This window comes from Entelurus aequoreus, linkage group LG23 (assembly GCF_033978785.1).
Source record: "Entelurus aequoreus isolate RoL-2023_Sb linkage group LG23, RoL_Eaeq_v1.1, whole genome shotgun sequence".
Lineage (NCBI taxonomy): Eukaryota > Metazoa > Chordata > Actinopteri > Syngnathiformes > Syngnathidae > Entelurus > Entelurus aequoreus.
Genome location: NC_084753.1, coordinates 34,683,544 through 34,698,591, shown reverse-complemented (window position 1 = coordinate 34,698,591; position 15,048 = coordinate 34,683,544). Strand labels below are relative to the sequence as shown.

Below are 15,048 nucleotides of genomic sequence, written 5' to 3'. Positions count from 1 at the left end.
TTAACCAGCCAGCAGTCTACTACCCAAACACATCTTCACCAGCCAGCAGTCTACCCAAACACGTCTTAACCAGCCAGCAGTCTACCCAAACACATCTTAACCAGCCAGCAGTCTACCCAAACACATCTTAACCAGCCAGCAGTCTACTACCCAAACACATCTTAACCAGCCAGCAGTCTGTCCAAACACATCTTAACCAGCCAGCAGTCTACCCAAACACATCTTAACCAGCCAGCAGTCTACCCAATCACATCTTAACCAGCCAGCAGTCTATCCAATCACATCTTAACCAGCCAGCAGTCTACCCAAACACATCTTAACCAGCCAGCAGTCTACCCAATCACATCTTAACCAGCCAGCAGTCTACCCAAACACATCTTAACCAGCCAGCAGTCTATCCAATCACATCTTAACCAGCCAGCAGTCTACCCAAACACATCTTAACCAGCCAGCAGTCTACCCAAACACATCTTAACCAGCCAGCAGTCTACCCAAACACATCTTAACCAGCCAGCAGTCTACCCAAATACATCTTAACCAGCCAGCAGTCTACCCAAACACATCTTAACCAGCCAGCAGTCTACTACCCAAACACATCTTAACCAGCCAGCAGTCTACTACCCAAACACATCTTCACCAGCCAGCAGTCTACCCAAACACATCTTAACCAGCCAGCAGTCTACTACCCAAACACATCTTAACCAGCCAGCAGTCTACCCAAACACATCTTAACCAGCCAGCAGTCTACCCAAACACATCTTAACCAGCCAGCAGTCTACCCAAACACATCTTAACCAGCCAGCAGTCTACCCAAACACATCTTAACCAGCCAGCAGTCTACTACCCAAACACATCTTAACCAGCCAGCAGTCTACCCAAACACATCTTAACCAGCCAGCAGTCTACCCAAACACATCTTAACCAGCCAGCAGTCTACCCAAACACATCTTAACCAGCCAGCAGTCTATCCAAATACATCTTAACCAGCCAGCAGTCTACTACCCAAACACATCTTAACCAGCCAGCAGTCCACCCAAACACATCTTAACCAGCCAGCAGTCTACCCAAATACATCTTAACCAGCCAGCAGTCTACCCAAACACATCTTCACCAGCCAGCAGTCTACCCAAACACGTCTTCAGCAGCCAGCAGTCTACCCAAACACATCTTAACCAGCCAGCAGTCTACTACCCAAACACATCTTAACCAGCCAGCAGTCTACTACCCAAACACATCTTCACCAGCCAGCAGTCTACCCAAACACGTCTTAACAAGCCAGCAGTCTACCCAAACACATCTTAACCAGCCAGCAGTCTACTACCCAAACACATCTTAACCAGCCAGCAGTCTACCCAAACACATCTTAACCAGCCAGCAGTCTACCCAAACACATCTTAACCAGCCAGCAGTCTACTACCCAAACACATCTTAACCAGCCAGCAGTCTACCCAAACACATCTTAACCAGCCAGCAGTCTGTCCAAACACATCTTAACCAGCCAGCAGTCTGTCCAAACACATCTTAACCAGCCAGCAGTCTATCCAATCACATCTTAACCAGCCAGCAGTCTACCCAAACACATCTTAACCAGCCAGCAGTCTACCCAAACACATCTTAACCAGCCAGCAGTCTACTACCCAAACACATCTTCACCAGCCAGCAGTCTACCCAAACACGTCTTAACCAGCCAGCAGTCTACCCAAACACATCTTAACCAGCCAGCAGTCTATCCAAACACATCTTAACCAGCCAGCAGTCTACCCAAACACATCTTAACCAGCCAGCAGTCTGTCCAAACACATCTTAACCAGCCAGCAGTCTGTCCAAACACATCTTAACCAGCCAGCAGTCTATCCAATCACATCTTAACCAGCCAGCAGTCTACCCAAACACATCTTAACCAGCCAGCAGTCTACCCAAACACATCTTAACCAGCCAGCAGTCTACCCAAATACATCTTAACCAGCCAGCAGTCTACCCAAACACATCTTAACCAGCCAGCAGTCTACCCAAACACATCTTAACCAGCCAGCAGTCTACCCAAATACATCTTAACCAGCCAGCAGTCTATCCAAGTACATCTTAACCAGCCAGCAGTCTACCCAAACACATCTTAACCAGCCAGCAGTCTACCCAAACACATCTTAACCAGCCAGCAGTCTACCCAAATACATCTTAACCAGCCAGCAGTCTATCCAAGTACATCTTAACCAGCCAGCAGTCTACCCAAACACATCTTAACCAGCCAGCAGTCTACCCAAACACATCTTAACCAGCCAGCAGTCTACCCAAATACATCTTAACCAGCCAGCAGTCTACCCAAACACGTCTTAACCAGCCAGCAGTCTACCCAAACACATCTTAACCAGCCAGCAGTCTACTACCCAAACACATCTTAACCAGCCAGCAGTCTACTACCCAAACACATCTTCACCAGCCAGCAATCTACCCAAACACGTCTTAACAAGCCAGCAGTCTACCCAAACACATCTTAACCAGCCAGCAGTCTACTACCCAAACACATCTTAACCAGCCAGCAGTCTACCCAAACACATCTTAACCAGCCAGCAGTCTATCCAAACACATCTTAACCAGCCAGCAGTCTACCCAAACACATCTTAACCAGCCAGCAGTCTGTCCAAACACATCTTAACCAGCCAGCAGTCTGTCCAAACACATCTTAACCAGCCAGCAGTCTACCCAAACACATCTTAACCAGCCAGCAGTCTGTCCAAACACATCTTAACCAGCCAGCAGTCTATCCAATCACATCTTAACCAGCCAGCAGTCTACCCAAACACATCTTAACCAGCCAGCAGTCTATCCAATCACATCTTAACCAGCCAGCAGTCTACCCAAACACATCTTAACCAGCCAGCAGTCTACCCAAACACATCTTAACCAGCCAGCAGTCTATCCAATCACATCTTAACCAGCCAGCAGTCTACCCAAACACATCTTAACCAGCCAGCAGTCTACCCAAACACATCTTTACCAGCCAGCAGTCTATCCAAACACATCTTAACCAGCCAGCAGTCTATCCAAACACATCTTAACCAGCCAGCAGTCTACCCAAACACATCTTAACCAGCCAGCAGTCTATCCAAACACATCTTAACCAGCCAGCAGTCTACCCAAATACATCTTAACCAGCCAGCAGTCTACCCAAACACATCTTAACCAGCCAGCAGTCTACCCAAACACATCTTAACCAGCCAGCAGTCTATCCAATCACATCTTAACCAGCCAGCAGTCTACCCAAACACATCTTAACCAGCCAGCAGTCTACCCAAACACATCTTAACCAGCCAGCAGTCTACCCAAACACATCTTAACCAGCCAGCAGTCTACCCAAACACATCTTAACCAGCCAGCAGTCTACCCAAACACATCTTAACCAGCCAGCAGTCTACCCAAACACATCTTAACCAGCCAGCAGTCTATCCAATCACATCTTAACCAGCCAGCAGTCTACCCAAACACATCTTAACCAGCCAGCAGTCTACCCAAACACATCTTTACCAGCCAGCAGTCTATCCAAACACATCTTAACCAGCCAGCAGTCTACCCAAACACATCTTAACCAGCCAGCAGTCTATCCAAACACATCTTAACCAGCCAGCAGTCTACCCAAACACATCTTAACCAGCCAGCAGTCTATCCAAACACATCTTAACCAGCCAGCAGTCTACCCAAATACATCTTAACCAGCCAGCAGTCTACCCAAACACATCTTAACCAGCCAGCAGTCTACCCAAACACATCTTAACCAGCCAGCAGTCTATCCAATCACATCTTAACCAGCCAGCAGTCTACTACCCAAACACATCTTAACCAGCCAGCAGTCTACCCAAACACATCTTAACCAGCCAGCAGTCTATCCAATCACATCTTAACCAGCCAGCAGTCTACCCAAACACATCTCCAACCTTGTTTTGTGCTGCCCCCCACAGGTGAGAGTCAGTGTGACGCCAGCACCTGCCGTAATGGAGGAACATGTTACGACCACGGTGACGCCTTCCTGTGTCGCTGCCCCCCCGGTTGGCATGGCAACACCTGCAACACGGGTTAGACGCTAATCATCACTTTCACACCTGATTACTTATCACCTTTTAACATTCTTCATCTTTTAACAAACATGTTTTATTATATTTTAACGTTTATTATATTTTAATAAACATATTTAATCATCTTAACATTTATCATCTTTTAACAAACATGTTTTTGCATATTGTAACAAAAATGTTTTATCATCTTTTAACAAACTTTTTTTATAATCTTTTGATGTTTATCATATTTTAATGTTCATCATCTTTTAACAAACATGTTTTGTCATCTTTTAATATTCTTCACTATTTAACATTCATCACCTTTTTACAATCATCATATTTTAACAAAAATGTTTTACCATATTTTAACATTTATCATCTTTTAACATTCTTCATCTTTTAACAAACATGTTTTATCATCTTTTAACATTCTTCATCTTTTATCAAACATTTTTTATCACATTTTAACATTCTTCATCTTTTAACATTCTTCATCTTTTAACAAACCTGTTTTATCACATTTTAACATTCTTCATCTTTTGACAATCTTCATCTTTTAACATTCTTCATATTTTAACAAACATGTTTTATCACCTTTTAACATTCTTCATCTTTTAACAAACATGTTTTATCACCTTTTAACATTCTTCATCTTTTAACAAACATGTTTTATCACATTTTAACATTCTTCATCTTTTAACATTATTAATCTTTTAACAAACATGTTTTATCACATTTTAACATTCTTCATCTTTTAACAAACATGTTTTATCACATTTTAACATTCTTCATCTTTTAACATTATTAATCTTTTAACAAACCTGTTTTATCACATTTTAACATTCTTCATCTTTTGACAATCTTCATCTTTTAACAAACATGTTTTATCACCTTTTAACATTCTTCATCTTTTAACAAACATGTTTTATCACCTTTTAACATTCTTCATCTTTTAACAAACATGTTTTATCACCTTTTAACATTCTTCATCTTTTAACAAACATGTTTTATCACCTTTTAACATTCTTCATCTTTTAACAAACATGTTTTATCACATTTTAACATTCTTCATCTTTTAACATTATTAATCTTTTAACAAACATGTTTTATCACATTTTAACATTCTTCATCTTTTAACAAACATGTTTTATCACCTTTTAACATTATTCATCTTTTAACAAAGATGTTTATCATCTTTTAACATTCTTCATCTTTTAACAAACATGTTTTATCATATTTTAACATTCTTCACTATTCAACATTCATCACCTTTTTACAATCATATTTTAACAAACATGTTTTACCATATTTTAACATTCATCATCTTTTAACAAACATGTTTTATCACATTTTAACATTCTTCATTTTTTAACAAACATGTTTTATCACCTTTTAACATTCTTCATCTTTTAACAAACATGTTTTATCATCTTTGAACATTCTTCATTTTTTAACAAACATGTTTTTGCATATTGTAACGCTTATCATCTTTTGACATTCTTCATCTTTTAACAAACATGTTTTATCACCTTTTAACATTCATCATCTTTAACATTCTTCATATTTTAACAAACATGTTTTCGCATATTTTAACATTCTTCATCTTTTAACGTACATCACCTTTTAACAAACATGTTTTATCACGTTTTAACATTCTTCATTTTTTAACAAACATGTTTTATCACCTTTTAACATTCTTCACTTTTTAACAAACATGTTTTATCACCTTTTAACATTCTTCATCTTTTAACAAACATGTTTTTGCATATTTTAACGCTACTTATCTTTTGACATTTGTCATCTTTTAACAAACATGTTTTATCATCTTTTGACATTTGTCACCTTTTAACAAACATGTTTTATCACCTTTTAACATTCTTCATTTTTTAACAAACATGTTTTTGCATATTTTAGCGCTCATCATCTTTTGACATTTGTCATGTTTAACAAACATGTTTTATCGTCTTTTAACATTCATCATCTTTAACATTCTTCATCTTTTAACAAACATGTTGTATCATCTTTTAACGTTTATCATCTTTTAACAAACATCTTTTATCATCTTAGAACATTCTTCATTTTTTAACAAACATGTTTTTGCATATTGTAACGCTTATCATCTTTTGACATTCTTCATCTTTTAACAAACATGTTTTATCACCTTTTAACATTCATCATCTTTAACATTCTTCACCTTTTAACAAACATGTTTTATCACGTTTTAACATTCTTCATTTTTTTAAAAAACATGTTTTATCACCTTTTAACATTCTTAATTTTTTAACAAACATGTTTTATCACCTTTTAACATTCTTCATCTTTTAACAAACATGTTTTTGCATATTTTAACGCTTATCATCTTTTGACATTTGTCATCTTTTAACAAACATGTTTTATCACCTTTTAACATTCATCATCTTTAACATTCTTCACCTTTTAACAAACATGTTTCATCACGTTTTAACATTCTTCATTTTTTTTAAAAACATGTTTTATCACCTTTTAACATTCATCATCTTTAACATTCTTCACCTTTTAACAAACATGTTTTATCACGTTTTAACATTCTTCATTTTTTTTAAAAACATGTTTTATCACCTTTTAACATTCTTCACTTTTTAACAAACATGTTTTATCACCTTTTAACATTCTTCATCTTTTAACAAACATGTTTTTGCATATTTTAACGCTTATCATCTTTTGACATTTGTCATCTTTTAACAAACATGTTTTATCACCTTTTAACATTCTTCATCTTTTAACAAACATGTTTTTGCATATTTTAACGCTTATCATCTTTTGACATTTGTCATCTTTTAACAAACATGTTTTATCACCTTTTAACATTCATCATCTTTAACATTCTTCACCTTTTAACAAACATGTTTTATCACGTTTTAACATTCTTCATTTTTTAAAAAAAACATGTTTTATCACCTTTTAACATTCTTCATCTTTTAACAAACATGTTTTTGCATATTTTAACGCTTATCATCTTTTGACATTTGTCACCTTTTAACAAACATGTTTTATCACCTTTTAACATTCTTCATCTTTTAACAAACATGTTTTTGCATATTTTAACGCTTATCATCTTTTGACATTTGTCATCTTTTAACAAACATGTTTTATCATCTTTTGACATTTCTCACCTTTTAACAAACATGTTTTATCACCTTTTAACATTCTTCATCTTTTAACAAACATGTTTTATCACGTTTTAACATTCTTCATTTTTTAACAAACATGTTTTATCACCTTTTAACATTCTTCATCTTTTAACAAACATGTTTTTGCATATTTTAACGCTTATCATCTTTTGACATTTGTCACCTTTTAACAAACATGTTGTATCCTACATGCTGAGTTGTTGTGGTGTGTCACAGTGAGAAACAGCACATGTGAGTCCAGTCCGTGTGAGAATGGCGGCACGTGTGTGGGCCAACAAGACAACTTCTCCTGTGTCTGCAGGGATGGATGGGAGGGAAACACCTGTGCACTCAGTAAGTAGACCAGTGCACTCAGTAAGTAGACCAGTGCACTCAGTAAGTAGACCAGTGCACTCAGTAAGTAGACTTGTGCACTCAGTAAGTACACCAGTACACTCAGTAAGTAAACCTGTGCACTCAGTAAGTAGACCAGTGCACTCAGTAAGTAGACCAGTGCACTCAGTAAGTAGACCAGTGCACTCAGTAAGTAGACCTGTGCACTCAGTAAGTAGACCAGTGTACTCAGTAAGTAGACCACCTGTGCACTCAGTAAGTAGACCAGTGCACTCAGTAAGTAGACCAGTGCACTCAGTAAGTAGACCAGTGCACTCAGTAAGTAGACCTGTGCACTCAGTAAGTAGACCTGTGCACTCAGTAAGTAGACCTGTGAACTCAGTAAGTAGACCTGTGAACTCAGTAAGTAGACCTGTGCACTCAGTAAGTAGACCAGTGCACTCAGTAAGTAGACCAGTGCACTCAGTATGTAGACCTGTGCACTCAGTAAGTAGACCAGTGCACTCAGTAAGTATACCACCTGTGCACTCAGTAAGTTGACCAGTGCACTCAGTAAGTAGACCAGTGCACTCAGTAAGTAGACCTGTGCACTCAGTAAGTAGACCAGTGTACTCAGTAAGTAGACCACCTGTGCACTCAGTAAGTAGACCAGTGCACTCAGTAAGTAGACCAGTGCACTCAGTAAGTAGACCAGTGCACTCAGTAAGTAGACCTGTGCACTCAGTAAGTAGACCTGTGCACTCAGTAAGTAGACCTGTGAACTCAGTAAGTAGACCTGTGAACTCAGTAAGTAGACCTGTGCACTCAGTAAGTAGACCAGTGCACTCAGTAAGTAGACCAGTGCACTCAGTATGTAGACCTGTGCACTCAGTAAGTAGACCAGTGCACTCAGTAAGTATACCACCTGTGCACTCAGTAAGTTGACCAGTGCACTCAGTAAGTAGACCAGTACACGCAGTAAGTAGACCAGTGCACTCAGTAAGTAGACCTGTGCACTCTGTAAGTAGACCAGTGCACACAGTAAGTAGACCAGTGCACTCAGTAAGTAGACCAGTGCACTCAGTAAGTAGACCAGTGCACTCAGTATGTAGACCTGTGTACTCAGTAAATAGACCAGTGCACTCAGTAAGTAGACCTGTGCACTCAGTAAGTAGACCAGTGCACACAGTAAGTAGACCAGTGCAGTCAGTAAGTAGACCAGTGCACTCAGTAAATAGACCAGTGCACTCAGTAAGTAGACCAGTGCACTCAGTAAGTAGACCTGTGAACTCAGTAAGTAGACCTGTGCACTCAGTAAGTAAACCAGTGCACTCAGTAAGTAGACCTGTGCACTCAGTAAGTAGACCTGTGCACTCAGTAAGTAGACCTGTGAACTCAGTAAGTAGACCTGTGCACTCAGTAAGTAGACCAGTGCACTCAGTAAGTAGACCAGTGCACTCAGTATGTAGACCTGTGCACTCAGTAAATAGACCAGTGCACTCAGTAAGTAGACCAGTGCACTCAGTAAGTAGACCTGTGAACTCAGTAAGTAGACCCGTGCACTCAGTAAATAGACCAGTGCACTCAGTAAGTAGACCAGTGCACTCAGTAAGTAGACCTGTGCACTCAGTAAGTAGACCAGTGCACACAGAAGGTAGACCTGTGCACTCAGTAAGTAGACCAGTGCACTCAGTAAGTAGACCAGTGCACACAGAAGGTAGACCAGTGCACTCAGTAAGTAGACCTGTGCACTCAGTAAGTAGACCAGTGCACTCAGTAAGTAGACCTGTGCACTCAGTAAGTAAACCAGTGCACTCAGTAAGTAGACCTGTGCATTCAGTAAGTAGACCTGTGAACTCAGTAAGTAGACCTGTGAACTCAGTAAGTAGACCAGTGCACTCAGTAAGTAGACCAGTGCACTCAGTATGTAGACCTGTGCACTCAGTAAATAGACCAGTGCACTCAGTAAGTAGACCAGTGCACTCAGCAAGTAGACCTGTGCACTCAGTAAATTGACCTGTGCACTCAGTAAGTAGACCAGTGCACACAGAAGGTAGACCTGTGCACTCAGTAAGTAGACCAGTGCACTCAGTAAGTAGACCAGTGCACACAGAAGGTAGACCAGTGCACTCAGTAAGTAGACCTGTGCACTCAGTAAGTAGACCAGTGCACACAGTAAGTAGACCAGTGCACTCAGTAAGTAGACCTGTGCACTCAGTAAGTAGACCAGTGCACTCAGTAAGTAGACCTGTGCACTCAGTAAGTTGACCTGTACACTCAGTAAGTAGACCTGTGCACTCAGTAAGTAGACCAGTGCACTCAGTAAGTAGACCAGTGCACTCAGTAAGTAGACCAGCATGCTGCTCACCTTCTCCTAGCACAACCTTCTCATGCAAACCTTTTCTTCCAGATGCTGACAACTGCAGTCCACACCCCTGGTGAGTGGACTTACCTGTCTCACTTAGCTCTCATCTTAGCTCTCATGCTAAGTGTCATGTTCACGTCTTACACTTAAAAGGTCTTTGAACATGGTGTGAACACGGTTAAGAACATGTTTATCTTGGTATGCACACGGTTTTGAACATGTTTATCTTGGTGTGCACACGGTTTTGAACATGTTTATCTTGGTGTGCACACGGTTTTGAACATGTTTATCTTGGTGTGCACACGGTTTTGAACATGTTTATCTTGGTGTGCACATGGTTTTAAACATGTTTATCATGGTGTGCACACAGTTTTGAACCTATTTATTTTGGTGTGCACACGGTTTTGAACATGTTTATCTTGGTGTGAACACGGTTTAGAACATGTTTATTTTGGTGTGCACGCGGTTTAGAACATGTTTATCTTGGTGTGCACACGGTTTTGAACATGTTTATCTTGATGCGCAGTTTTGAACATGTTTATCTTGGTGTGCGCACAGTTTTGAACATGTTTATCTTGGTGTGCGCAAGGTTTTGAACATGTTTATCTTGGTGTGCGCATGTTTTTGAACATGTTAATCTTGGTGTGCACATGGTTTTGAACATGTTTGTCCTGGTGTGCACACGGTTTTGAATGTGTTTATCTTGGTGTGCACACGGTTTTGAACCTATTCACCTTGGTGTGAACACAGTTTTGAACATGTTTATCTTGGGGTTTGCAGTTTTGAAGGTGTTTATTTTGGTGTGGACACGGTTTTGTACATGTTTATTTTGGTGTGCACACGGTTTTGAACATGTTTATCTTGGGGTTCGCACAGTTTTGAAGGTGTTTATTTTGGTGTGCACACGGTTTTGAACATGTTTATCTTGGTGTGCACACGGTTTTGAACATGTTTATCTTGGTGTGCACAAGGTTTTGAACATGTTTGTCCTGGTGTGAACACGGTTTAGAACATGTTTATTTTGGTGTGCACGCGGTTTAGAACATGTTTATCTTGGTGTGCACACGGTTTTGAACATGTTTATCTTGATGCGCACAGTTTTGAACATGTTTATCTTGGTGTGCGCACAGTTTTGAACATGTTTATCTTGGTGTGCGCAAGGTTTTGAACATGTTTATCTTGGTGTGCGCACATTTTTGAACATGTTAATCTTGGTGTGCACATGGTTTTGAATATGTTTGTCCTGGTGTGCACACGGTTTTGAATGTGTTTATCTTGGTGTGCACACGGTTTTGAACCTATTCACCTTGGTGTGAACACAGTTTTGAACATGTTTATCTTGGGGTTTGCAGTTTTGAAGGTGTTTATTTTGGTGTGGACACGGTTTTGTACATGTTTATTTTGGTGTGCACACGGTTTTGAACATGTTTATTTTGGTGTGCACACGGTTTTGAACATGTTTATCTTGGGGTTCGCACAGTTTTGAAGGTGTTTATTTTGGTGTGCACACGGTTTTGAACATGTTTATCTTGGTGTGCACACGGTTTTGAACATGTTTATCTTGGTGTGCACAAGGTTTTGAACATGTTTGTCCTGGTATGCACACGGTTTTGAACGTGTTTATCTTGGTGTGCACACGGTTTTGAACATGTTTATCTTGGTGTGCACGGTTTTGAACATGTTTATTTTGGTGTGGACACGGTTTTGAACATGTTTACCTTGGTGTGCACACAGTTTGGGACATGTTTATCTTGGTGTGAACACGGTTTTGAACATGTTTACCTTGGTGTGCACACAGTTTGGGACATGTTTATCTTGGTGTGAACACGGTTTTGAACATGTTTATCTTGGTGTGAACACGGTTTTGAACATGTTTATCTTGGTGTGCACACAGTTTGGAGCATGTTTATCTTGGTGTGCACACAGTTTGGAACATGTTTATCTTGGTGTGCACACAGTTTTGAACATGTTTATCTTGGTGTGAACACGGTTTTGAACATGTTTATCTTGGTGTGCACACAGTTTGGAACATGTTTATCTTGGTGTGCACACAGTTTGGAACATGTTTATCTTGGTGTGCACACAGTTTGGAGCATGTTTATCTTGGTGTGCACACAGTTTGGAACATGTTTATCTTGGTGTGCACACAGTATGGAACATGTTTATCTTGGTGTGCACACAGTTTGGAACATGTTTATCTTGGTGTGCACACAGTTTGGAACATGTTTATCTTGGTGTGCACACGGTTTGGAACATGTTTATCTTGGTGTGCACACAGTTTGGAACATGTTTATCTTGGTGTGCACACAGTTTGGAACATGTTTATCTTGGTGTGCACACAGTTTGGAACATGTTTATCTTGGTGTGCACACAGTTTGGAACATGTTTATCTTGGTGTGCACACGGTTTGGAACATGTTTATCTTGGTGTGCACAGTTTGGAGCATGTTTATCTTGGTGTGCACACGGTTTGGAACATGTTTATCTTGGTGTGCACAGTTTGGAACATGTTTATCTTGGTGTGCACAGTTTGGAGCATGTTTATCTTGGTGTGCACACAGTTTGGAGCATGTTTAGCTTGATTCCTGGACTGCCGGTGTAGAAGGTCAATCACAGAGGACACTCTAGTGACAGCAGGACAAAAAAAGGGTGTTTCACAAACGAGTCAAAAGGGACAAAAGGCGCACAGAGGCTCCTCCGTAATGAGTGACAGGTGGATTAGTGGTGGGAGGTGGGAGAAGAAGCTCCTCCACCATTGACTGCTGCAAACCTGTGGGCTGTTCTCAGCAGGTGGTCATTAGTCATTTCCATATGAAGTGTAGACATTGATCAGGGATCAGTTTTTGGTCTGGGCGGCGCCCCCACCTGCCTCCACCAACGCTTAAAGGGTGGATAATAACGTGGGAAACACACCATGTTTAGGATCGTGTTGTGAGACCCAACACCTGTCAGAATTTACTAGAACATTCTTCAACTGTGGAACACCTATCTAGTGGTCACTTAATCATGGGCCTGCTGCCAAGCATGAGCCCTTTATGGGCTAATTATGGGCCTGCTGCCAAGCATGAGCCCTTTATGGGCTGATTATGGGCCTGCTGCCAAGCAAGAGCCCATTCTCTGCCACAAAGCAACGTTTTATGGTAGCTTTTTAGCTCATGTTTTATCCTAAAATCCATTGTTTTTGATACTTGGCGCCATAATGGAGGTATGCTAACGTCTCTTATATTAGCATGCTAACGTTTTATGATAGCGTTTTAGCTAATTGTATATAATTACAGCTAAAAGTAGTGCAATTTAATACCTAACTTTTCCTATGTCGTCATGTTAATGTTAGCATGTTCATGTTTTATGCAAGATTTTTAACTTATTTTGTTTGTTCAAACCTAAAAATCGTGAAATTTGATGCTAGGCGCCGACTTGGAAGTGTTAACATCTCTTATATTAGCATTCTATTGTTACATGCTAACGTTTTATGATAGCTTTTTTAGCTCATTTTATATGTTTACACCTAAAAAATAGTGCAATTTAATACTTGGCGCCATCTTAGAAGTATGTTAACTTGTCATGGTTTTGGGTTTTGTATATGTTTTAGCCTTTTCATTAACCTATTTCACAAAACAATTAATAATGACTCTACCAACATACTAAAATAATAATAAAAACAATGTTTTTTATATATATTCAAAGGCTCAACGGCTGCTGCTTTTTTAAGAATGTAAACTAGTAGACTATTGTTATTTATGACCATATTTATTAGCCCGTGTCATAATGCTAATGCTAATGTTTTATGCTAGCTTTTTAACTCATTTTGTTTGTTTAAACCTAAAATTTATGGTTTTGATACTTGGCTAATTTTGTATGTTTACACCTAAAAATAGTGCAATTTAATACTTGGCACCATCTTAGAAGTATGTTAACTTGTCATAATGCTAATATTAGCATGCTAATGTTTTATGCTAGTTTTTTAACTAATTTTGTTTGTTTAAACCTAAAATTCATGGTTTTGATACTTGGGTAATTTTATATGTTTACACCTAAAAATAGTGCAATTTAATACGCGGTTTATGCTAGCTTTTTAACAAAATGTGTTTGTTTAAATCTAAAATTCATTGTTTTTGATACTTGGCGCCATAATGGAGGTAAGCTAACGTCTCTTGTATTATCATGCTAATGTTTTATCATAGCTTTTTAGCTAATTGTATATGTTTACAGCTAAAAGTAGTGCAATTTAATACCTAACTTTTCCTATGTCGTCATGTTAATGTTAGCATGTTCATGTTTTATGCAAGATTTTTAACTTATTTTGTTTGTTCAAACCTAAAAATCATGAAATTTGATGCTAGGCGCCAACTAGGAAGTGTGCTAATGTGTCTTATATTAGCATGTTAACGTTTTTTTTTTATAGCTTTTTAGCTAATTTTGTATTTTTACACCTAAAAATAGTGGAATTTAATGCTTGGCACCATCTTCGAAGTATGCTGACTTATCCTATGTCATCATGCTAACGTTAGCATGCTGATGATTCATGCTAGATTTTTATAAGATCATGGATTTTGAATCTTGACGCCGTCCTGGAAGTATGTTAACATCTCTTATATTTGCATGCTAATGTTAACATGCTAGTGTTTTATGATAGCTTTTTCACTAATTGGAAGTACGCTAACGTCTCTTATATTAGCATGCTAACATTTTTTGATGGCTTTATAGCTAATTGTGTATGTTTACCTAAAAAAAGTGCAAATTAATACACGGTTTATGCTAGCTTTTTTACAAAATGTGTTTGTTTAAATCTAAAAATCATGGTTTTTGACACTTGCTGCCATCTTGGAAGTATGGTAACGTCTTTTATATTAGCATTCTATTGTTAACATGCTAACGTTTATGATAGCTTTTTTTTTTTTTTGCAAATTTTATGTCTACACCTAAACATAGTGCAATTTAATACTTGGCATCATCTTAGAAGTTTGTTAACTTGTCCTATATATTATATAATGCTAATGTTTTATGCTAGCTTTTTAACTAATTGTGTGTGTTTAAACCTAAAATTCATGGTTTTGATACTTGGCCCCATCTGGAAAGTATGCTAACGTCTCTTGTATTAGCATGCTAACATTTTATGATAACTTTTTAGCTAATTTAGTATGTTTACACCT

The 15,048-nt window shown here is 38.8% G+C and overlaps 1 protein-coding gene across 1 annotated transcript in view; it reads left to right on the top strand.

Annotated features, from left to right (window-relative positions):
- The window catches only part of LOC133640785 (protein jagged-2-like), a 153,712-nt gene that overhangs the window by 120,545 nt on the left and 18,119 nt on the right, over positions 1 to 15,048 (top strand). Inside the window, 3 exon segments of the mRNA XM_062034430.1 lie at positions 3,954 to 4,067; positions 7,436 to 7,552; positions 9,942 to 9,969. Coding sequence (XP_061890414.1) covers positions 3,954 to 4,067; positions 7,436 to 7,552; positions 9,942 to 9,969 — 259 coding nt within the window.